Below are 25,677 nucleotides of genomic sequence, written 5' to 3'. Positions count from 1 at the left end.
GAGAATTCATTCATTTGCTTTGCTTGATCAGGCTGTTACCGCATAACGCAGCGTGCGGGCCAGTTGGTCAGGGTTTCCGTGCTGGGTCACGTGATACATGTACAGAGCGCTTGAGGGCACATCATTCGTGCCTGAGCTGCATCCAAATCTCTTGTCTAGAGCTAGGTCTTGGTATTCACTCCATTGGAAATGCATAGAGACACCCAGACAATAGACCTAGCCGTAGCTCTGGAAGCCCGTTTCAGACACGGCCTTTATGGTTGTGGTTGATGCCCACCCAGGGCTTGTCGACGTGACAATGGCAGCCCGTGTGAACATGCTCGGCTCATCAGAGAAAAAGCCGTGCACGTGACAGTAATGACTCATAATGAAGGCAAGCGTTCTTTCATCACTTTTTATTCATCATTCTTCAGTTTTTTGTTTTAATTGGCCTACCAAAACTTTGAGATAAGCGGCTTCAGTGGTATTGACGTTTCGAGTTACGGATAGTTTATTGCACATAAAGGCCTATTCTTTTGTTGGGAATACAGAAAAACGTCGAGTTTAACGGAGTTTCGACTTAACGGGCTTCGACTTATCAAGATTTTACTGTATATCATAATTATCTCTGCTCACTGGGCTTACAGCATCTGAACACTCCTCAAACAATCTCAGCTCCCTGGAAAGATTAGGTACTAGCCTGATGCTGCAATTACAGGCAAAAATGGCCAAGCAATAACTGTATCCATTCTCAGAAGAAGTGGGCGGAAAGACATACGTAGAGGTTAAGTGACTTGCCCAAGGTCGTAACATGTTATCACCTGCAAGGATTTGAACCGCAGACCCTGCAATTGGGAGCTACCAAACCCACATTACTAAGCCACATATCCAACTTGAGAACATATCACCATCATCCTTAGCTCAACAATGGGCCAGCTGCATGTTACTGGTAAGGACTAGAAATTTGCATAAAACATCAGGTTGTGTACATTGCTCCTGTATGGGCCACATTTCACAACACTGCTAAGCACATGATTTTCTGCTAACAGAGGCTCCATCTATTTTAGAGACCACAGGCAGCAATTTCAGCAAAAGGCTTGCTTCCATGTAACTGGGAAGAAAACTGTGCTTAACTTGGTAACAATGGAAATCTCTTTGCACGCCAAGCACTGCCGTGATATAGTACTTATGGTTAGCAAAATTTTACGCTACAGTAAGCATGACTTTTCTGCTCACCATTAAGCAGCAGACCCTGGTCCTGAGATTTTTTTTTATAGCAAGTGAACTCACTCAACTACTGGGAACGATACTGAATTGCAGACTCTCCAAGAGACTCACTCACTCAACTACTGGGAAACGATACTGAGTTGCAGACTCTCCAAGAGACTCACTCACTCAACTACTGGGAAACGATACTGAGTTGCAGACTCTCCAAGAGACTCACTCACTCAACTACTGGGAACGATACTGAATTGCAGACTCTCCAAGAGACTCACTCACTCAACTACTGGGAATGATACTGAATTGCAGACTCTCCAAGAGACTCATTCACTCAACTACTGGGAATGATACTGAATTGCAGACTCTCCAAGAGACTCACTCACTAAACTACTGGGAATGATACTGAGTTGCAGACTCTCCAAGAGACTCATTCACTCAACTACTGGGAAACGATACTGAATTGCAGACTCTCCAAGAGACTCACTCACTCAACTACTGGGAATGATACTGAATTGCAGACTCTCCAAGAGACTCACTCACTCAACTACTGGGAATGATACTGAATTGCAGACTCTCCAAGAGACTCACTCAACTACTGGGAATGATACTGAATTGCAGACTCTCCAAGAGACTCACTCAACTACTGGGAATGATACTGAATTGCAGACTCTCCAAGAGACTCACTCACTCAACTACTGGGAATGATACTGAATTGCAGACTCTCCAAGAGACTAACTCATTCAACTACTGGGAATGATACTGAATTGCAGACTCTCCAAGAGACTCACTCAACTACTGGGAATGATACTGAATTGCAGACTCTCCAAGAGACTCACTCACTCAACTACTGGGAATGATACTGAATTGCAGACTCTCCAAGAGACTCACTCACTCAACTACTGGGAATGATACTGAATTGCAGACTCTCCAAGAGACTCACTCAACTACTGGGAATGATACTGAATTGCAGACTCTCCAAGAGACTCACTCAACTACTGGGAATGATACTGAATTGCAGACTCTCCAAGAGACTCACTCACTCAACTACTGGGAATGATACTGAATTGCAGACTCTCCAAGAGACTCATTCACTCAACTACTGGGAATGATACTGAGTTGCAGACTCTCCAAGAGACTCATTCACTCAACTACTGGGAACGATACTGAATTGCAGACTCTCCAAGAGACTCACTCACTCAACTACTGGGAATGATACTGAATTGCAGACTCTCCAAGAGACTCACTCATTCAACTACTGGGAATGATACTGAATTGCAGACTCTCCAAGAGACTCACTCAACTATTGGGAATGATACTGAATTGCAGACTCTCCAAGAGACTCACTCATTCAACTACTGGGAATGATACTGAGTTGCAGACTCTCCAAGAGACTCACTCACTCAACTACTGGGAATGATACTGAATTGCAGACTCTCCAAGAGACTCACTCAACTATTGGGAATGATACTGAATTGCAGACTCTCCAAGAGACTCACTCATTCAACTACTGGGAATGATACTGAGTTGCAGACTCTCCAAGAGACTCATTCACCTACTGGGGACGATACTGAATTGCAGACTCTCCAAGAGACTCACTCACTCAACTACTGGGAATGATACTGAATTGCAGACTCTCCAAGAGACTCACTCATTCAACTACTGGGAATGATACTGAGTTGCAGACTCTCCAAGAGACTCATTCACCTACTGGGGACAATACTGAATTGCAGACTCTCCAAGAGACTCACTCATTCAACTACTGGGAAACGATACTGAGTTGCAGACTCTCCAAGAGACTCATTCACTCAACTACTGGGAAACAATACTGAATTGCAGACTCTCCAAGAGACTCACTCACTCAACTACTGGGAATGATACTGAATTGCAGACTCTCCAAGAGACTCACTCACTCAACTACTGGGAATGATACTGAATTGCAGACTCTCCAAGAGACTCACTCAACTACTGGGAATGATACTGAGTTGCAGACTCTCCAAGAGACTCATTCACCTACTGGGGACGATACTGAATTGCAGACTCTCCAAGAGACTCACTCATTCAACTACTGGGAATGATACTGAGTTGCAGACTCTCCAAGAGACTCACTCACTCAACTACTGGGAATGATACTGAATTGCAGACTCTCCAAGAGACTCACTCATTCAACTACTGGGAATGATACTGAGTTGCAGACTCTCCAAGAGACTCACTCATTCAACTACTGGTATGGGAAAGAGAGCCACTGAGAAAAAAGTTGTGCAAAAATTTGGTTCAACTGTCGGACTCACCCCTTGTATATTAGATAATGTACACTGTCCGTCAACGTATTGGCAGCAGGTGACAGCCAACACTGGCTGGGAACGATACCGAGTTGCAGACTCTCCAAGAGACCAACTTCAAAGTAAACTCGATCCCCTTCATGCAGGCTCTGAGGAAAATTCGTCTGCTTTACAGTGAAGTTGTTGGATGTGTACATCTCCAAGGAGATGGTGATCTTGGGCTGAAAATCAGGTGAAATAATCAATTCAAAAATGCATCTTACCCCCGATTCTGAAAAAGGTTCAATAGTTTTTCTTTCTGGTTGGAAATACTCATGGGTTTAATTCTACATGGGTTAACCCTACTTCTAACTTCTTAATCCCCCAAAATCTCCCTGTGTGAGTACATATGGAAGATTTTGAAAGATTTGGGCTGTATAACAAGAACCCATGACACACATTTAAAAATATAAACATAACAATTCTTACAAGGGACATAAACATTACCAGTAAAACTCCATTAATGCCAGACTAATTTACAAGTAATTATGTAACAAGTAATTTTTTCTTATTTGTGTTTAAATAGGAATTAACTGCCAGTACTTTCAAGGAATAAGAGTCTAATGAATTTCCATGGTTAATGGCCTTCAAGCCGTGTTCACACTGGACTTTTTTCGGTCGGTTTTACCGAGTCGATGGTCAAATAAAAAAATGGTCAAATGTGACCACTGTCCACACTTGGACTTCCGACACTGGAAAATTTTACCAAGCTGGCAATGCAATGAGGGCATTTTACGTGACCTTTCTGCATTTATTTTCGTACTTAGACACAACGTTTCTGACCTCATTATCATCTCTAAATGGTGCACTCTTAACACCAGCTGATCTTCCAACAGTGTCAATAACAATTTCTATTATGATTGTCACCAAAAGAGGAAAAAAATTAACAGGAAGTATTCGCCACAGGCCATACCGCGATGAAACGTGCAACGCACATGCGTAGTTTCCCTGTATGCAGCATGCCGTTGTGCTAGGGCCGGATGTACACTCCATCGGCCACTTTCACATGCTTTTACTCACATTGTCTGCACTGGACTTTTGGTCTCAGGAAAAGTGTCTCAGTAATTTTTCCTGGGAAGAAGTTGGCCAGTAGAAATGACCATGCGGCTCAGTAAAAGTAAGAGAGAGGAAGATTTCCTTGGATGTCCCCCATTGCACTTAAAATGGAAATTAAAAGTAACCACTGTCTTGGTAAGTTTGACCCCAAAAAGTCCAAAGCGAAGTGGAAGTCTAAAAACTGTCTCGTGAAGTGGTGATGAATATTTATATTTTTTGGTCGATTTTTATATAAACAATGAGCAGATAAGCCTAAATTTTTTGAGTTTGGAATAACTACATGTAAGTTGATGCATTAAGGTCCTTACATGTAGTTGGAACAAATATGTAATTCTCAACACTTTACATTTATAAAAGGATAAAAAATGCTGCTGAATTAATTAACTGTAAATACCTTTTTGAAGTAAGAATTCTATTTATCAGACCAGTTCCAAAGTGGCCCATGCAATTATTTCCTGTGTTAAGTAGGGTAATGCTAACATACATGTTCTGGTATTATGTTAAGTCATAAAAATATCAGATTGAAGATTTACAAATTGTTTCAATCGTTCTTGATATCACAGAAGTTACATGTACATGTAGGTAATTTTACACGTAGGTAATGTGTGTTGGATTCATGCTTGATTAAAGGACCATTCAAAATTTTTGATGCTTTTAAATTAGATTTTTTTTAAATCGTTCTGACTCACCCATCCCCATTTTCAATTTAAAAAAACTGGTTTTGTTCATTCAATGTTATATAGCATGCATCGTAGTGAATATGTTGAATGCCACGCAGCATGTACAAATTCTTATTACAGCACATCCTGGTATAATGCTCTCGGTATAAAAGCTCCTTTTTCCGCATCCGTGGCTGTTATTCCATTGATTGTGTACAATGCACATTTATTTTTTGTCACAACGCTCTCGTTTTGCTTCACTCTGAAGTCCCAGATAGAAAAATGTAAAATACTGACGTGATTTTACACAGCGGCGCATTACCTGAAATGGGTTGCCTTATCTACTCAAACATATATTGAAAAATTCATCCAATTTTAGATGACATCGTACATGTACATGTGTTTGCCGTCAGATTATGCTGTACGGTGCAGATACCTGTGTATTGGTTTTACATGATTACATTGGTTTTAGCATTCTCGGATAATGCTCAAAATAAGGGTTTCCACAGCTACGGCAAGGTCTGTTGTATGGACTTCTCAAGGTATTCCAACAGAGTGAAGACCTAGACCTATAGGCAGTTCTAGATAACAGATTTGGATGCAGCCGACAAGTTTTAAGAAAACCCACCTTCACCCATGGAGTTTCACACCATACACGATACACAGGTCAGTCTATCCGTAACTCAGAACGAAATTGCAAAAGAATGCAGAATGCTGGCGTGGCACATGTAGTTCACTAAAGTCGATCTCTTTTCTTTCTTTTTTCAATGCAAAATGAATTTCAATTTTCAGTTGTTTACCTTGATCCACCCACCCAATCATGAAAAAAATTGAAATTAAATATTATCAAAAATTATGAATGGCCCCTAATATACATGTACATGTAGGTAATGTGTGCATGGATCCATGCTTGACCACCGACTATTGACAAGCATTTCAACAACTTCGCTGGCCTTACTTTGAGGCAACAATCAATAACTTGACATCAGTCACAATGACTGTGACAAGCACTGTAATTGTGTCATAAAATTGACAAAAAGGAAGAATTGGTGTGGAAGTAATGAAGATAAATTACGACCCAAATCTCTCAACCAAAAGCTAATTGCAAAGCACCAATTACAATTTCTGCTCAGAGCCGGCCACTGAGGGACAGCCAATCACACTTCTGGAGAGTGCTGTCTTGTATTTCTGGCAATCTTGTTTCACTACGCTGCTGATGATCGGCAACTGAAGTGATTTCCAGCTGAAAGGAAATAACAGCCTCACTCCATGCAAGGGGGTTTTCAGCAGGCTCCAGGCATTTCTTTTTCTGTACAGCCAATTTGGAAACCACAGAAACCAAATCTAGAAAGACAAAAGCAGTGGATGCTTTGCAGATATCCTGGATAGGTGTTTTAGTTGATTTAAATTTGCATCCAAGATGGCTTGCTATTTCTCGGATTTTGAAGTATTGCTTTTTGTCCTCGTGGCAACATTCTTTTGCACTGCTGTTCCTGCTTCTGGTGTTGGACAGTGCAGTCAGCAAAGTCAAACATTATACGGCGCAGCAAATCGAGCCTTAGAAAACTGTGATTACATGAAACAAACAGTTCCCTCCCAAACCATTTGTGGAAAGGAGTGTATGATGGATAAGAACTGCAGGTCCATCAACTTCAACAAACTGGACAAACTGTGCACACTTAACAACTCCTCAAGATTACAGTATCCTGAAAGATTCCTCGAAAAACAAGGGAATGTGTACTTTGACAAAGATAAGAATACACATCAATTTTCGATGTCTGATGACAATTCCCCAGCACTTTCCCAAAATACCTCAGCATCTGTGAAAAAATCCACCGCACCCGCCGGAAGTTGTAAGCAGCTCTTGGAGGCAGGTAACCATAACAGCGGTGTCTACACCATCCACCCAGCCGGGATAAGCCCTGGTCTGGAAGTCTACTGTGACATGGAAACTGACAAAGGAGGATGGATTGTCTTTCAGAGACGACAAAATGGCAGTGAGAACTTCCACCGCACGTGGAGCGAGTACAGGTCTGGCTTTGGTGATCTGTCAGGCGAATTTTGGCTAGGCAACAACTTGGTCAGTTTGATCCTCAACCGTTCATCACAATACAAGTGGGACCTGCGTGTTGACATACTAGCTTGGGATGGGGTCGAAGCCTGGGCCAAGTACAAGGATTTCAAGATTTCAAGTGAGGAAAACTTGTTCAGTCTGCATTATGCCTATTATGATAACAACAGTACTGCTGGTAATGCCCTTGTTCTTCACAAAGATGAGCATTTTACAACATACGAAGTATCGTGGGAAGGAACTGCCCTTGTGGCTCATTTCAAGGGGGCGTGGTGGATCAGAAATGGACTGATGTCTAACTTAAACAGTGAGTATTACCCGTATCCTGGAGAAATGGGGCTGAAATGGAACACATTCCGCGGTAAGTATTATTCTTTCAGAAGTTGCAGCATGAAAATACGAGAAATGTGACGTGGGCAAAATGACTCAAATACCAAAGTGGGAATCAAAAAGTGAAGATCGTATATCTTGAAACAAACCAGAACAAACCATGGCCATGAGGCCGTAACTAATGGGGCGATTACATGCTGGGGGGTATAAGTTACTCAAGTGTCGTTATGACTTCATTACGTTGAAGTGAACATTTCAAAAGATGAGAAGCTGAAAAACTCTTAATGGAGAGAGTGTAAATTTAATGAAATAACTTTTGAACGAGTGTCCCCACATGCCTACGACAGAGAAAAAGAATAAAAATGGACCGTATAGGAACACAGCGAATGAATCACAGAAACAGAAAGTGAAAGAAATACGTCTTAGTGTATAATTCAGCTTTCAAAATCGGCTTTATTTGGTAGTCTTAATGCCTTGTCATTGACGGCTGTCACCTTCTTTTCTGTATTCTCAGTTTGGGCGAAGAAAATGACTGTAACCATGAATTAGTGGAAATGTTTGTGCTACTAAATGTCAATTAAACTAAGAACTGGTGACTAGCAATAAATTTTTCTCGTAGTGAGAAGGTAAATATTGGATCAGTTTAAACTCCTCTTAGATGTTAAAATGTAACATACATGTAATTGAGAGTAGGTGTTTTGATAACTGCACGTCCTTTATTACAGCACAGTTGTGTGTTTTCTTGGGATTGGATTTAGTACCAATTAATGTCTTTTTGCATTTATATTCTGTAGCACATTTCGGGCTAAATCTTTAGTGAAAAATTTTGTCATGAATGCTGATGATTGATAAATGCTGTACATAATGGCTTGCTAACAAATACGACACGACGTCTATAGTTGTCGCACATTCAGCATTTCATTCTGTTGAGCAGTGCGCTGCCATTGTTCAATTTACTGCCACCACTAATCAATATTATTACAAAACTTATGAGAAACTGTGTTTTGAAATGTAAAAATTTAGAGTTTATCTCATGTTATGAATCCTTAGCACTACGGGTACATGTCTCTGAACTTTCGCAAGTACGACAGTGATCATTTAAAGTGAACTTCACTTTTATAGGCTTAACAAAAATTTCATTTTTTCCCCTGTATTTTCAATTTGAGGAGGCATTTCAGGTAGAGGAAATCTAAGTGGCATTTCAAAAGTACTGTTTCACTGTGCAGTTAATTTCAAATTTTAAAAATGCTTGAAAGTGCACCTATATGTACATATAAAGTAGAACATATATCACTGTAATAGGCAATGTAATTTTTGTCAAACATCCGTGTATGTAACAAACTTTGAAGTGTTAAGCAACGCTCTAGGATTTTTCCAAATTGCCGCTTTATTTTTGCTTCATCCTCAGAAGATTTTAGTGTTTCTGACTTCGAGGCATTAGGAAATATCAACTCAATAAACATCGAGGCAGGAGTTTCAAAAATTTTCCTTTGAATTTGAAGACTACAATACATGTACCTCCTGGACCATTCCCTGGCAAGACTTGAGGTCACAAAGAGACAATGGCCAGGTTTGAGAAAATGGTCTGTGCCATTTTTATGAGCTCAGTGCAGGCACTGTAGAGGGCACTGCCCAAGTCGAGTGTCCCATAAGGTTGTCTCCGAATGACATGACTAAGGCTGGAGATAACACACAAGTCCAAGGGAATTTCATCAAAGCTTCTTGTCGGTGGCTTTCATGGGCGCCAACATTATTACCAGTTGCAGCCAAGTGATTTAACAAAGGCCTGCCTGTGCATTGTGAATACTGACTGACTCATGTCAAATGACGCAGTGCTTGAGTGAGCAATTCCTGATGGAATACACAAGCTTCTCCCCAAGGACAATGCATGTGACTGCACAAGCTCTTTGCCAAAATTCAGATTTGACGCAGTGCTTGAGTGAGCAATTCCTGATGGAATACACAAGCTTTTCCCCAAGGACAATGCATGTGACTGCACAAGCTCTTTGCCAAAATTCAGATTTGATCGTTTTTTTACCATTAAAGGTTTGGATACACATTGAGTCCATACTGAACCACACTTAAGGCCGCTTCATATTTTGTGCAAAAGCGAACATGAAATGCAAATCTGTGACGTCAGATAAAATATTCACACTGCCAATTTGCAAATGTTGAACACGTTTCAACTTGCCTGTGGTATGAACCGGCCTTTAGGCTATGTCTGACTACGACCAGGGATGACATGTGAGTCTATGAGGGCCAATAACAAGAAGCTGTAGCTACTTCCCATAGACCTTTATCATGATGCTGCCATGTTTGTCTTGTTCCCTGTAGACCCACTGGCAGTAGTAATACAACTTCCCATAGTTATCAAAGGAATCAGACTATTTTCTCCTTCCAGCCTCAGGCTGCATCCGAATCTCTTGTCTAGAGCTAGGTCGAGGTATTTGCTCCATTGGAAATGCATGGAGACGCGCAGACAATAGACCTAGCCATAGCTCTGGAAGCCCGTTTCGGACAGGGCCTCAGTTTGATTACATCGGTTAGAATGGTAGAAAGCAAGATGGCTGCCCCATGATAGAGGTCCGTAGTCTTGTGCGTTAACTCAAGCTGTAAACAAGTAATTTAGATACAGCTTTGGCAAAATACGTTCATGCATAACTGCTATGTCTTACTGTTTTGAGCCAGGGTGAGGGGATTGGAGAAAGGGTAGGGTGGAATAAATCAAATGCAAGGAACCTGAGAGGAATTCCGAGCTGTCCTTGTATTTTGAAGTTTGTCTTTTGAGCATGCACTGCAGTTCTTTGCCTGTGTCTTCCTCAAGGCCTAATTTCTTATCCTAACCACTGACCTTTCCACCACTGAACCAGTCACTAGTCAGGACCTCTCCCGTGCTGTCGTACTCGCAAGTGAAAGGAATTCGGGCCGTGAGGGACTGTTCATCGTCTACTGGAACATGAAGCCCACCCATTAACCTCTCCAGGTCTGACTCCCCGCTGCCTTCCATTACACTCTCTTCGTTGGTGTAAACGACCTTTCAAATGTAAACACCAATGATAAAGATTTCAGAATTTGTATTAGGAATAAAAATGTTTTGCCAAAGCAACAAGCATTGGCAAGTTTGGTCCCTAACTATACTTTGACCACTGGTTACTTGCTTTTAATTATGCACATGCTCAGTACAGTCACACTCGAAAGACCTCATTCGGACTACTTTGTAAAATTTACATTTTGCTGTGAACTACAACTCTGGCAATGTTCACAGACATGCAACTAGGACGTTAACAAGAACGAAGAAATTCCAATCTTTACAAGACTTTGTACCATGTTTTTCAATTTTCAATGGCATAAGTGTGAAGTGAAAAACGAGGAAATCAGCTGATCCAAGGAAAAGCTGTGTGTCTGTATGAATGGTTGCCTCCGTACTGATCAATTGAATTGGCTTTTGATAACCAATGGTGCAACCATGCCCAAAGCCTAATCCAAACAGTCTACTACATGTACCTAGATGGTTGAAACTATCCATCATTCAGGCGACTCACTTCAGTCAAACTCTGGTTAACAACAGTATTTGCTCAAACTTTTCAATGCTCATGTAATGTGCCAACCAGGGAGAGAAACCACTGTTTAGCCAACAACTCCCTTTTGTTCCAGTAAGGATCCCATTAGGCTTTAAACAAAATCTATGGCACTGCCACAGATTTGTCTTCTCAATTTACTAACAACAAATTTCTCCAAATTTAGTCCAAAGTCTACGCCAAAGTCATTCAGGTTTACTGCAGGGTCACTCACAGACACATACACATTAAGATTAATGGGAGACTTCTGAGGAAATGGCAACTTGGACAAAAAGAGACTTTGGTGATAAGCTGCTGCACTTCTTGAGATTTGACCAACAGAATCAATCTGCGACATGAAAACCAGGTGCATCACAAGTGCACAGTCACAATTATCTCAAACCATTCTTTTACAAGACATCAAAATTGTCCAAATTGAAAGAGCTAAGAAATCAACTTTTCAACTTTGTACTTGAAAACAGTTGTCAAACTCAAATCAAATATTTGTGTGTTGTGTCTCCTAATTTTACTGCTTTTCTTTAAGAAACAAGGAGGAGTTCTTACAGTCATGGATGCCATAAAGCACAACTTTAAGCTTTGCCGTGTTCACAGAACATGCCAGTCAGACCCTATCTCGATTTCTGGATTGTGTGCAAATATAATGCTTTGTGCAGTGGAGAACTTGCCCATGAAATTTGGTTGAGCAAACTTGACGCAAGACAGGCACAAACCAGCGTGCAAAGATGCGAATTGAGCCTAATCAATTGTCTGCCCATGTCTCTCTCCAAATGTGATCACTTGGGAAAAGGGAAGGAGAGTACATGTGCAATGAATCGACACGTGTCAACATTGTGCCACAGGTGGCTAGCAAGCCAGAGCGACGTAACAATTGAACCCGGACTGACCTCATTGTGATAAACCACCTGTCCCGTGTCGATGACTGTCATAGTTGTCCCACACTGCTCCCGTTGCGTATCGATGATGTAATAGTCCCCCGACTCCACCGCGCGGCACGAGTGATCCCGCAGCATCATGTTGCTGGCTAACAGCTCAAAAGCATCCATGACCCGACGCAGGATGCGAACTGTGATGCCGTCCCGACGACAATCCGTGATGGTGTACTGCTTAATGATGGAGACAAGGGAAGGGGGCTCCCTGGTGGGAGGGGTCTTGTGCTCTGAGGAGGGACATGTAAGGAGATAAAAACGTCAAAAGGGTACAAGTTTGGCATCAGGGGCAGAGACACAAAATCTACCACAACTAAAAAGGGTAGAAATGAAAATCAGAAAACTACCAACTACCTTAAACTCTCCATTTTCAACTGACCAAATGGAAAAGCTCACCCAACATGATGACAAACTCATTGGCCACTTCTGCACTGGTGAACGACGTCAGAGGCCGCTGCTCCATTTTTGCCCATACTCTCAGCCCTTCTGGGTTCCTCGGCAATTCTCGCTTCTCGAACTGGTTCATAAAATCTTGCCTCATGTCCACCCAGTTGGGACTCTGATGAACAAGGAAAAGAATTTTGGTCTTTCAAATGGAAAACCGTAGCTTGTGTAACACGCGGCTTGAATGATCTGAGACTTCAAGCCTAGACTTGATATTCTAAATAATTTAGACACACAAGTGGATTGGAACCCAAAGGATTTCCACGCATTTTCAACTGACCACTGATGGCAAAATACACTTTCAACCTCTTAGACCTTGGTTCAAATCATTACAGGTTGACTAATTACTTATATTTTCAATCTTCACCTTAATCCTGAGGATTCTTAATACAATATCAATCCAAGTGTGCTTTCCATCTTTGAAACGGGACAGACCTGTGGAGGAAAGCTTCCTTTTAGTATAAAAATTTAATTGCGCAAAAAAAAGCAAACGTACTATGACTTGTAAGAGGCCTCGCCTTCTTCCTGGGTTGACTTTCCAGGTCACATTGGCCTCCGACACCAGGACAAGAATGATATCGCAGGCGCTCTCCTCACTCCTCACTGGCTGCAGCTCCACGGTCACCAGTAGCGGGTTGCTGGTATCCGTGGCAGGGGCACCGGCGACATCCTGCAGCAGAATGACATGGAACTCGCGCTGTAATGGACCCAGGAGCTCTTGCGTCTGGCAGCCAGTGATGGGCTGCTCTCGGATGAATTTGGCGGTGAAGTCTGGCGTTTGGAAATCCGACTTGAGGACGCATGTCGGGGGACTAGTAATGCCTGCCAGGACAAATAACCAAAACGAACAAACCAAAACAAATCCACAAAATGAGAATGAAAAGAATGTTTTGCATTCCAAGCATTGGGATTATTTGGCTTGAAGCCAGACAAGGCATTAGTGGCCATGGCTCGGACTTCCACAATTAAAGACTAAAATGGTCAACTTGGACGTCGCTTGTTAAGAGGAACTCACGCAGACAGCACAGGATCAATAGCTAACTTCCTTAAGCTTGCTCAGCAAATTGTGGATGAAAGACTGGGACTAACTCTACAGTGGACGGATGCCGATGTTACACATGTAGCCTCCATGAAATGGGCCCAGACAACAGAGGGTGTGTCCGGACGTGTACCTACCTGCACCAACTAGTAGGCCGAGGCCATTTGCATCCAGAACCTCACTGAAGGTGCTGACACTACCGTATTGAATTTGAGTGAAGTTTAAGAGGTCCGAGTTGTTGAGAGGTAGCGATAAACAGACCACGCTGACAGACAGTGATATCCCAGAATTCCAAGTTACAGAATTACACGAATGAGGCGGTACCTGTTGCAAAGAATGAGGGGGTTGGAAGAGGGGACAGAGAGGGGGAAAACCACAAAGGATTCAAACTTAGTAATAAGATCATACATTAAAAACACTTTTGTGTGGCCACGCATCTAAAAAAAGGACCTGCGAACTGAAAACTGGGGCTACTAAACATTCAGTAAAGTGCCCAAACTTCACCAAGTTTCCTGCACTTTACTTTCTGGTGGTGTTTCCTTATTTGTATTTTTTGTTTTGTTTCGTTACATTTGGTTTGCTTTTAACCACCAAGAAAAAAATGAATAAAAACAAATGGTGTTTTAAGACCCTACAGTGAGGATGTATCAGCTACAAGTTGCGACCAATGTCAATATAGTTGCAATAAAAAAAAATTCATATGTTTTGGAATTCATCTAAGGCAAAGCCAACAGCACAAATGCAGAATGTCTGGCTAGACACTCAAATAAAGTTAACCCCAAGCTTCCCGAGCAGTGACCTCCCTGCCTGGAATTCTCTTAAAGACCCAGTAGTAAATCATGCCCTCTGAACTCAACCAACATTCGTGTCTCTGTGTACATGTAACTAAGGGTGTTCATTCCATTTAAGGATCAGCCTGGGGCCCGGGGCTGTGGTTAAACATCAAGGAGAATGATGTGGCAAGTAACGTCCTTTGACGAGTTCTGCATGAAGTTCAGAGACTGTCAAAAGACATTTAACTGAGTAACAGACGCATTCCCCTTCTTCCCAGGGTGCGTTGTATCACGTGCCACGTGTTCGCGACTGGTGAATCACATTCCGTCAACTCTGCCTAAAGACTTTCATCTTAACATATTGGAAACAGTCCATTCTGCCTTATTTGAACAACTTCACAATCTGGGCAGTGCTGAGGGGGAATGTTAATGTTTTTGGATCTCACACCGCATTTTTCTTGACGGTCAAACCTTGAGGGTGAAAAGGGTCAGTTCCATGCCAAGTTACGATAAGCAGAAAGCTTTAGCTAATCAATTTCGTCTTTTACATCTTTTTTCAATTTCTCGTACTAATACAAATTTTACGATTAGTCTTCAACAGGTGGTTTAACAGGACGCCAAGAACAGCTTTGAGGTTGACCTGAGTGTTTATTTCGCACCCTGGTTTTTAGGTCAAACTCAAGCTAAACCAGCTTTTACTCAGGTCCAACAATGTGCATGTAAGACGTCAGCATGCTGAGAGTAAATGAACCTCCAGAGAATCAAGGTTTAGCGGTGAATTCAAGTTCATGTACATTATTTACAGCCTTCATGGTTTGTTTCCTTATAAAGGAACAGTTTTGTTAAGTACCACTTCCACTGGAAAGTGTACATGTACAACACTTCATTGATGGGATAGGGTGAAGTGGACATTTTGATACGGAGGAGGCAGGGTAAAATTGTGAATGTGACGTGAGCCACTTGCTTACCACAATTTTTATTGTAAATTTGGGTATGGACATAATGTTCTCTCCTTCAACTCTCCACCGGACTGGCTCAGCCGAGTTCAGGACAAACACAAGGGACCGCGCAAAAAACCCCGCCTGCTTGGGCTTGAAGTGAAAGTTCACAAGGTTCGACGGGCTGCTCTCGGAGTCCGCAGCTGAGGTAGAGGTGGTGGATGTCGAAGACTGGAGGTTGACGACGTGGACCTCCACGATGTCGGGATTGGACGATGCTGCACTGACACAGCCCGCCAGACAGCGACGCGGCTGCTTGTCGTAGGCATGCACCCGGTGCGAGATGGGCGACATGGGCGAAGTACAAGTCTGACTACACGACACACCTACAATGCACAGCAAACACAAGTACATGTAAGCCATTAGTATGATTTAAACATTCAGTTGAAAAAGTCGATGAGAGGAGAGTTGAGCGAGTCCAGACAGGCTTGCTCAGTCTGTCTAGCAAAGGTTAATTGCACATTGAAATAACACGGCCACAAACTAAGCTGTGTGGAGGGAGTACTGTGTTGTGACATCTGTTCAACTCATAAATCATGTACACTGTACACGTACATGTACAGTGTACATGTACGCATTGAAATGCATGACAATGTTGAGATTCAATTGTCTACAATAGTACCGTATCAGGGTATGAGTGTACATCAGTATTGGAGTTGAGTCCTAAAATCCCACTACAGAGTACCGGGGGTACTCCGAGTAATTTAGGTGCCGAGTCCCAGGCCGAGTACAAGTACACTGATGATGAGTCCGAGTCCAAAGCACCGAGTACAAGTACATTCAAGGCCGAGTACTGGGCCGAGTCTGCGTCCCGAAGTCTGAGTCCAAGTCCAAGTATATGTATACAGTAAAATCTCGATAAGTCGAAGCTCAGGGGAATGGACGAAAAGTTCGAGTTATCCGACGTTCAAGTTATCGAAAGTTACATGCTTCAGTGAACATGCAACCTTACTGGCTTATGGCAGTTGGCCTGCAAGCTGAGTCGAACACGAAGTGGATTTTAGGCTATCCTTACTGTGCAAGATTTCCTCAAACATCATCATTAAACATGTTTTTATGTGGTACATTAATAAACAATAATAAACCAATGAAGTTATGTACTGGTACCTGTGTCTACGTCTTGAGAATTCATTCATTTGCTTTGCTTGATCGGGCTGTTACCGCATAACGCAGCGTGCGGGCCAGTCGGTCAGGGTTTCCGTGCTGGGTCACGTGACACATGTACACAGCACTTGAGGGCACATCATTCGTGCCTGAGCTGCATCCGAATCTCTTGTCTAGAGCTAGGTCTTGGTATTCACTCCATTGGAAATGCATAGAGACGCCCAGACAATAGACCTAGCCGTAGCTCTGGAAGCCCGTTTCAGACACGGCCTTTATGGTTGTGGTTGATGCCCACCCAGTGCTTGTCGACGTGACAATGGCAGCCCGTGTGAACGTGCTCGGCTCATCAGAGAAAAAGCCGTGCGCGTGACAGTAATGTCTCATAATGAAGGCAAGCGTTCTTTCCTCACTTTTTATTCATCATTCTTCAGTGTTTTTTGTTTTAATTGGCCTACCAAAACTTTGAGATAAGCGGCTTTAGTGGTATTGACGTTTTGAGTTACGGATAGTTTATTGTACATAAAGGCCTATTCTTTTGTCGGGAATACAGAAAGACGTCGAGGTAAACAGAGTTTCGACTTAACGGGCTTCGACTTATCAAGATTTTACTGTAATACCAAGAAGGTTTCAAACAAATGAAATGTAAAAGTGAACACATCAACATGTTCAATGAAATGTAAAAGTGAACACATCAACATGTTCAACACTTCAACTGCCATGCAACTATCGCCTTTACCAAGTAGTTAGCACTTTCACCATTTATTTGTGTAAAAAATGTTTACATTTATAAAAAGTGACAAAACTTGCCTTAATCAACGTAAACATATTTACAGTCGACAATTCTTAAGAATTATGGACAATCACACCACTATACACAATGCTGGTAAGGTAATCACAACAGGAAACTGACAAACAATGTCCGTATATCGTGTGGTAAGCGTGCGTGATGCATCAAAGGAGTGGGCGATCAACTCGTACCGCAGTAGAAAATTTTGTGGAAACATGCTTGCTTCAAGTACTGTACGTGCAATACAACCTCATATTAAATTCATGAACACACAAAATGACAAGAGATCAAGTTCTGCAAATTACCGGTAACGTGTGGAAAAAATCTTGCAACATCCATGTTTTTTATGACGTGCAGTTGCAGAGCTGCGTGAATGTACAGTGTAGTGTAAGCACAATGAAGACAGAAAAGAAAACAGGACTTTTTTCATTAAAAAAATTTTTTTTTAATTTAATTTTCCTAACTTGCTGACAAAAACTTTAGGGTCATGCCGAAAAGTTAGGGTCGGTAGGAAAATCTGAAGTCAGAGCTTATTGGGGGCCTTGTAAGAATGTTACATGTACATCAAGCATCACGTGTATTTTACACGTACATGTAACTTACGATTTTACCCACAACTTTCAACAGGTGCATTTTGTACATGTTTGTAAACCTGTATGCATACTAACCAGTTTCAAGCAAAAATTAGAAGAGTGAACATTTTTAATGACCTTTGTCAATTACCGCTCTGGAATTGGGCCTCCTCAAAAATAAACTTTCTGATCAAAGAGTGTTATTCAAAAATTTTCCATCTTTCCTCTCCAGAGATTTTGGTGGACTGACTCATCAGAGGACAATCGTCACAAACCTTAAATACTGACAAAAAAGTCATATCCTGGTGCCTGGGACAACCCATAAATTATTTCCGGGGTTAGAAACGCTCAAAGTATCTGTGTTTATAAACTGTAAAAATGTAACTGTGTACTGATGATATACGAATTCCACATATCATAAAAATGTACACACTACAAAAATGCATGAAGACCCAAAGGGGTAGCTGAAATATGTAAAGTAATAACATCTGGATTTGTTTACAAACTGTCCAAAAAGACATACAACAGTAATTAATGTTTGTTTTTCTTGAACGAGATTGAAAGGTCATGTGCAACTCAGCTTCAGTTGTAAATCGTGACAGGCATTATTACAACGTATATGTATCTGCCTTCTGCTTGCTGGAAGTGAGTTGCTGCCTGGTATTTATACCATGGTCAAGGCCCACTCAATATCGCCAAATCGTGTTCACATTAAACATGTTTAGGACGATTCATCTTTTTAACGACATTCTTTTGGATCTATTCACAGATAAAACACAGATAAACAAACAAATTACCGGTAGATTAGTATAGGAACTGCAATGTGAAATGAGGCTCAAAATGAAAAGAAATATCAGGAAAAAGATCACAGGAAACAACCAGATTTCTTACGAAGATTTTCCTTTTACGCCGTTTCTAATATGATTGCCTTTTGTGTTTTTAGTAATGTGCTACCAACTAGTACACGTACACTGCACAAACAGATCAAATTGTGATATGGAATTGAGCTGCGTGACATTTTGTTGTTACATGTACAATGTACATATTGTAATACATACAAACAGCACAGCTGATGGATAGTCTGAATAGACATACGGCAGCATTCAATCCCTGTCTGTTGTTTTCCTTCAATTCTGTGACTGCTAAGAATTCATCACACGTTCACCACAGACACGCTAATTACAAATGTAATTAAGGAAACCAAACATGTACACAAACTGGCACATGAACATGTAGGCCTACACCTCCATACTGTGTTGCATTACTCTGGAGCCAAATTTAAAAAAAAAATGCTCCAAATCACTCTGCCTATTGATAAAGCTGAAAGAAATGGGTTTAAAAAAATGGCCATTGAAAAGTTCAATTTGTTCCTAGCTCTATGGTTCAATTTAGCACTGAAATAACAATCAACTGGAATTCCTTTGCCGGCTACCATTTTTACACATTATCAATCCCTATATTTACGAATTTGCCCACTGTCCCTGACCTACTCAAAATACATAAAATCCCACAAAACAGAACCAACAGAACGGCTCCTTTTTTCACAAAGGTTTCATTTCCTGTCTTTTTTATGCGTTTATTGAATAACATCGAAGGCAACAACAACTATGTCCCAATTTCTCTGTGGGTACACCTTGGTTGGTGGTCCACGCAAAATACATGTAGGTCTCAGCCAGCATAGACCTAGGAGTATGGTGTCAGGCTCCAACCAAAAATAGCCCTCTGTATGCTTCTCAGAAAACTGTCGTGTTTCTCATAGTGGTTTCGATTCAGGCTCGCTGCCACCTTTTACTTAACACAAAATAAGCTTTGAGAGCAGCTTCATATCAAAGTCTAAATGTTGACTAATAGCTGACGATGATTGTATTATAACCCAATGTACCTTGTACCTGCTAAGTGTAGGTACATGTACAGTAGTTTGTGTTGTGTGTTCCGAAGTGGAGTGCAAAACGAAAAAAGGCTGTGCATTAAAATGGCTAATCCCATTCACAAACAAAGTTTTTTGTCTTTGTGGCCACAACAGTTGCCACAGCTTGGTTACCCACAGTCGGGGTGTATAATGTACATGTACATATGTACAGGGCATAAGACCAAACACATAGTGTACATACATGTACATGTACCAGGGAGTTCTGAACAGCATCAACATAAGCAACCAATTATGTATGTTTCTAGGTCAAGCAAGGGTAAAAATATGGTTGGCCAATGCCTGTCAAAACTTTCTTTCAAAACTTTGAACTTGGATTTTCCACCCACCACTGCTTCTCAACAATACATACATAGTGCATGTACACTTGAAATTTTGCTTTTGCCTAGATGTGTGATGGCCAACAAAGAGCTGTACTGTACATGTGCTTGCATTTTGCCCTGCCAAAACTGAAAGCCTATTAAGTTTGTTATGAAAGTCAAGGGATTTTTGACACTCTATGATGTTATTTGGCCTATTCTTTTCTTGTGCAAATCTTATTTGTCAAATTTCATCCAAAATAAAGAGGTAGAGCCGCAACATCTCCCAAAGTGTGGAATTACAGACACTTCTGACATCCTTTACAAGTAGCATGTTTCCAGCCAAAAGCAGACAAAATGCCAGAAGAAATGTCAAGGTTACAGTCCCAGAGGCAAATGGGTGTTTTTTAGCTCAGTTTTTGTACTTGATAGTGTGATCCCACGTGACCTTGGTATATACAAGCTACTGTACTGTCTGTTCAGGTGAATTGATCGTGTTGTGACACAGAACATTTTGTATGACCGCTTTTGGGGTGTAATTTCAGGCTCTGTATCCCATCCATCTGAAACAACTTTATGTTTCAATGTTCAAGAGTAAAAGGAGTTTCCTAAGACTACAAAGTTATCGCACTAGTTATTTTTGTCATCTTTTACCAAGATTTGAACTCAACTCCGTGCTGAATCTCAGAGAAACCACTTTTGATGACAACTGAAATGTTTTTCACGGACTGTAAGAAAACAGTTTGCCTGAGTCGCAAGCAAAGGAATATGTGCAGAAGAGGCGCGCCATACATGTCCATGCGTGGGTGGCGCCTCTTGAGGCAGCATACACAAATCCACATTCATGGCAAACTACAAAAGATAGGGGTACCCATACCCTTGGCAACTGGCCAAGAACCCAGCTATGCGGTTTGCGATTTCCCTGTCAGGTATATGTGTAAATATACACAGTGTGCAAAGTCATGGGGCTGTGTTGATGGGCAGAAACTCATTCCTGTGCGTCGGTGTACATACATCTCTACACGTAAATCCCTGACCCTAGATTACAACAGTCCCATTAGTTTGAGCACTCAAAATCAGTTGAACATTCTCCCTTTGACATGGACAGTACAACTTATAGTATTGTGACACAGGAAGTAACAAACCACTATTTGTTACTCTTATGTCATTCATTTATTTTCATTTCATTTATATATTTTGCAGGATTAAAACACAGAAAATTTAAACAGTTTACAAAATCAAAAAAAATTTAAGCTCAAAAATATAGTTTTAGTTAAGAATCTACATCGTAAAAAAAAAATTACTCTCTGTGAATGTCATGGTGGTACTTATAAATATTCAAAATCTATCAGTGAGATGTGGCAATTTTATGGCACACACAATTAATGTTCCATTGCCACAACAAAACACTACAGTACAGCCCAGTGCAACCAAATTCGCAGGCTGTCGCACTATTGCCGTCTTTTAAATTCAGAGTGTAGGTCATTTCATTTTCCCGAAATAATTTGGCAGGCTGGTTGTTGGATGTTGGATGTTAGATGTAAACTACAGGGTACAATGAACCTATAATTATGGATTGGTATTTGGTACATGTACATTGGTATGAGTTGTTGAAGAAGATGTTGAAGCAAGGCTATTTGTGGGCAAGTGCATGTCAATGTAGCAGTACAGTGTACATGTATCGGTACATGTGCCTACCATAAGCTGGGGGATTGGGCTTTGACATTTTGGCCTCACATATTACATACATGTACAGCAACAGATTACACAAATTTAGACGCCCGGTTTTAAGGCCAAAAATTTTGAAAGCCTGAAATTTCAACTTGCATCCCTGTCAATTCGCTCTTTGCACGCTGTTGCCATAGGCATAGGGCCGTGTCGTACGTACATACATGAACATATGTAAATGGTTCCAACAAGTTTCACGCCAGGAAATTGGATCACAATGTAACCATTCATATACTGTACGTGCTACATGTAGGTGCACACACAGCATTTCAAACCAGAAAAGCACCAATACAGTATTTCACAGGAAGTCTTGGGGGCCCCTATGTAAAAATAATATTGACAATGTCAACCCATGAGGTACCAGTACATGTACATGTATACAATCTGAAGGCCGGTTCACATGGTACTTCATTTGAAAGCAAAAATGAACAAGAGACCAAAAAAATGTTTGCGTTACGAAATTGTAAAAGGAAAAAAACATTTCCACTTGAGCAATCAGCCTTTTGGGGTTCTGCCAGCAACTATCATTCTTCTCAATCTAGTAACAATCCATTACGGTGTCTAAAAATGGTTCATCATCTAAAGAGAATGGCTGGAAATAAACGGAATTAGATACATGTATGTAAATGCCTCTCAAATTCAGAAATGATCCAAAAGTAAAAAAAGATCATATACAATGGAATGTACTCATAACATGGGGGAAAAAGGACAGGTGACACTGTTATAAAGCACCGTTCACAAATAAATTATTGAATACATTTGAAATGAACTGAATATTTTACATGAACTACGCCTGTCTCTGAATTATTAACGGACGCCGGAAACACTTACAAGTAATGACTCCCAATGATGATGACAACCATTTCCTGAGCCATATTGAGAGCACAATGGATTTCAGTTTTTAAAGGGGCTGCAGCATTTTTGCTTGTGGGCTGTGACATTTCCAATTCGAAATCTATATTTACTGGAATATAACCCCAATTTGATTCCCGGCTCAGTCTGCATGCATATTGGATTTTTAGTCCCTACATGGTTCTGTGGGTTTCATCCCGCATATTCTTCTGGGATTTTTCTCCCACGTCTAAAACTGTAACTGCTTCAAACTGTCTCCCCTCTACAAGTTTCTTCAGACTTGTGAGCTACATGTACAGTATAGTGCGTGCCACCGCATTGGGCACTTTTGAGAAATTCTTGGTTTTGTCACCAGAAATTTGCTTAATAATGAAAATGAGTACATGTAGTAAATGCCCAGTTGAATAATACGCGCTGCAACTCTTTTCATTAATCTTTTTTCCCCCTCCCCCAAATTTAAAATAGAACATCAAAAGATTTTACCTTGACAAAAGTCTGCATGGAACACAAAACCTGCATTCGTAGCGGCTATTTTCCTGTACATGCACATGTATACGGTTGTACAATGCATATCTGCCAGTTTTTTCAACTCGAGTTTGAAGGCTTGAAATAATTTCCATTTGCACCTGTGGTAGAACCTTTCTCAGAGTCAGAGTCAATCACCTGCACAAAATTCACAATATGTACATGTACCGGTTCATGTACAGTGTACTGTACATTTCAGGTCATACCAATTGTTATAAAACAGTTTGTGGCATTTTTAAAGTATGTCTCTCTGATTGAAAAAAAAATCTGACTGGCAATAAGTTCCAATTCAAATTATCATTTCAGACACTGTTAATTAAGACAACTTCGGTATCTGACAATGTCATTTAATAATTCCACCTTCCAAACGTTGATATTTGTAAAATGCACATTCTGTCTCCTACAGTACTTTATGTCAGTCAAAAAGAGGGAGAATGCAAAAATGACATTTCCGAGCAACCTCGAGTAACCTGTCTGCCAGGGTGTGCAGAAAAGTGGAACCTATATAAAGGACTGCATTTGCAGAGAAGCAATCAGTGATTACCTTGACGTGAAAATACAAGGCATTAAATTAGTGAATAATGAAAGTGGAAATAAATGCATGCAAAAAAATACATGTATACAAAAAGTTGCCCGTGGATAATTCTTTTTGACAGGTGCAAGCGTGTGGCATATCAATGCAAACATGTTTTATTGCCTTTATTCTTGGAAACACACAAAATCCAGAGTCAAATCTTGACCACGCTCAAATTGCTTGATGCAAAATGACGCCACTGTATACGCACATTTAAACAACGAGGACGTGAAAAGAATTTTAAGATGCATTTTGTGTTTGCTTAGCAATTCTCCAAAATGCCCCCGTTTCTAGGCGAGGCATGGGCATTTAAGTTATTCTGGCGCCGGAGTGTCTGAGGGTGCACAGGCAAGTGAGGTTACCAGTAGGCCTACTGTCTGATCAACCTTGCGACTCAGTCCAAAATCTCATGCAGGACTCAAGGGGAAGGGTATGGAGATGTCATTCTCACATCTCAAAAACGCCGTGCGATTTTTGTCAAATGTGAAGGAAAAAGTAGAGAAGATGTGGCAGGGATGTTTTAAAGTTATTCAAGGGGGCTTTGCTCAAACTTTCAGTCGTGTAGCCATGGCTTGTTTAAAGCTCTTATGAACGGCTATGCAACAGGAAATGGAAATGCTCAAAATCTTGATCTTCCTATGGATCATCTGCAGTTTCTTTTCCTGTTTTTTGGAATCTCACCACTTTTCCACAAAAGTAGGACAAGATGGACTTGACCAACTTTACAGACTACACGTCCATGTAGCTCAATGAACTTCATTAACTGCCATGTTTATGCCTTTCATCGTAAGCTTGACTTCCTTTAGCACAGTGTAAAAGACAAAAATTCGAGCAGGTTGAAAATCGAGGCTCAGTTTTCATGTTTTCCACACCTCTGAACTTGAAATGTCAGCACACGCATACATTTGTGTTCACGTGGAATGAGCCAGTGCGGAATGCCAACAGGCAACAGCACATGTTTAAAAATGAGGAGTTGTCTGAGGTCATTCGGACACACGTACATGTACATGCATGAGGTCTACCCAATCAACACTGCCCAACATGTATGTACACTCACAGGGCATGCTTTGTTCCCCAATGACCTTACTTTTTAAAATTACCGATCTGATTCACTAAGTGCACTTTTATTTAAGTGCACTGCACTACTCACATGTATATCAATTTCAGAAGAGATGTAGGCCAGCCCTGAACATCACACCCAGTCAGAGGTTTAAGTTCAGGAAATAATCACGTGTGGGTACTTCCCGCTAAATGATTGATAGCTAGAGGCCATGCTGGAAGAAGGCCCCTGAGCCCTGGACCTTCAGCTACTAGATTACAATCACACAATGATGACAAGATTTGAAAGACCCATGTCGACAACATACATGTACACATGTACGTGTCCATCTCTGTACACGACTACACGTACATGTACATGTATGCACATACAATGTATCCCAGTAAAAGTCCAGGTACTTTTGTGTATATCCAATCCTTGAATGAAACATTAACACTGTACTCATGAATATGTACAGTATGTACACGGGGCACTTGTGTAACATAAACTGATGTAACATGTAGGTTTGGAAATTTGGTTACCATGTCCTATCCCAGTACTTTCTCAACATCACGTGAGATGACTACTCCTGTATGCTAGCTGTCTTGATACTTGGTACAGCAACATCTGGTAGGGGGCTATGGCAATGCACAAATGAGGAACTAATTGCAGATTTTGTGAACAGATTTCAGAGCAGTTGGCTGTACCGAGCACACCTTGAACTACATGTACATGCAAACTCAAATCAGACATCTATTAAGCGCAGGACTGGCAGCTACTGGTAACAACAACCATCCAAAATTGATCTGAACGAAAACACAGCGCTGTTTCGATGGAAGGCCTCAAATCAACATTTCCGCCAGAAATTGATGATCATC

General features: G+C 41.2%; 1 protein-coding gene across 3 annotated transcripts in view; it reads right to left on the bottom strand.

Annotated features, from left to right (window-relative positions):
- tgfbr3 (transforming growth factor beta receptor 3) overlaps positions 1 to 25,677 on the bottom strand; it is a 42,464-nt gene that overhangs the window by 11,165 nt on the left and 5,622 nt on the right. For 2 of the 3 annotated variants that reach the window (XM_087143445.1, XM_022229427.2), the window contains exons 3-9: positions 15,363 to 15,718; positions 13,759 to 13,945; positions 13,079 to 13,404; positions 12,535 to 12,697; positions 12,097 to 12,368; positions 10,486 to 10,668; positions 3,489 to 3,700 (exon numbers count right to left, since the gene is read on the bottom strand). In XM_087143445.1, the coding sequence (XP_086999571.1) occupies positions 3,489 to 3,700; positions 10,486 to 10,668; positions 12,097 to 12,368; positions 12,535 to 12,697; positions 13,079 to 13,404; positions 13,759 to 13,945; positions 15,363 to 15,718 (1,699 nt within the window). Of the gene's footprint in view, positions 1 to 3,488; positions 3,701 to 10,485; positions 10,669 to 12,096; positions 12,369 to 12,534; positions 12,698 to 13,078; positions 13,405 to 13,758; positions 13,946 to 15,362; positions 15,719 to 24,910; positions 25,112 to 25,677 lie in introns of those variants that run through there. The other variant, XM_022229430.2, reaches the window with a different exon arrangement.

Source organism: Acanthaster planci, linkage group LG11 (genome assembly GCF_054643075.1).
Source record: "Acanthaster planci isolate LZ-2023a linkage group LG11, COTS_SCS, whole genome shotgun sequence".
In the NCBI taxonomy this organism is placed as follows: domain Eukaryota; kingdom Metazoa; phylum Echinodermata; class Asteroidea; order Valvatida; family Acanthasteridae; genus Acanthaster; species Acanthaster planci.
Note: the sequence above shows the minus strand (reverse complement) of the source record. Positions and strands in the feature narration are given on the sequence as shown.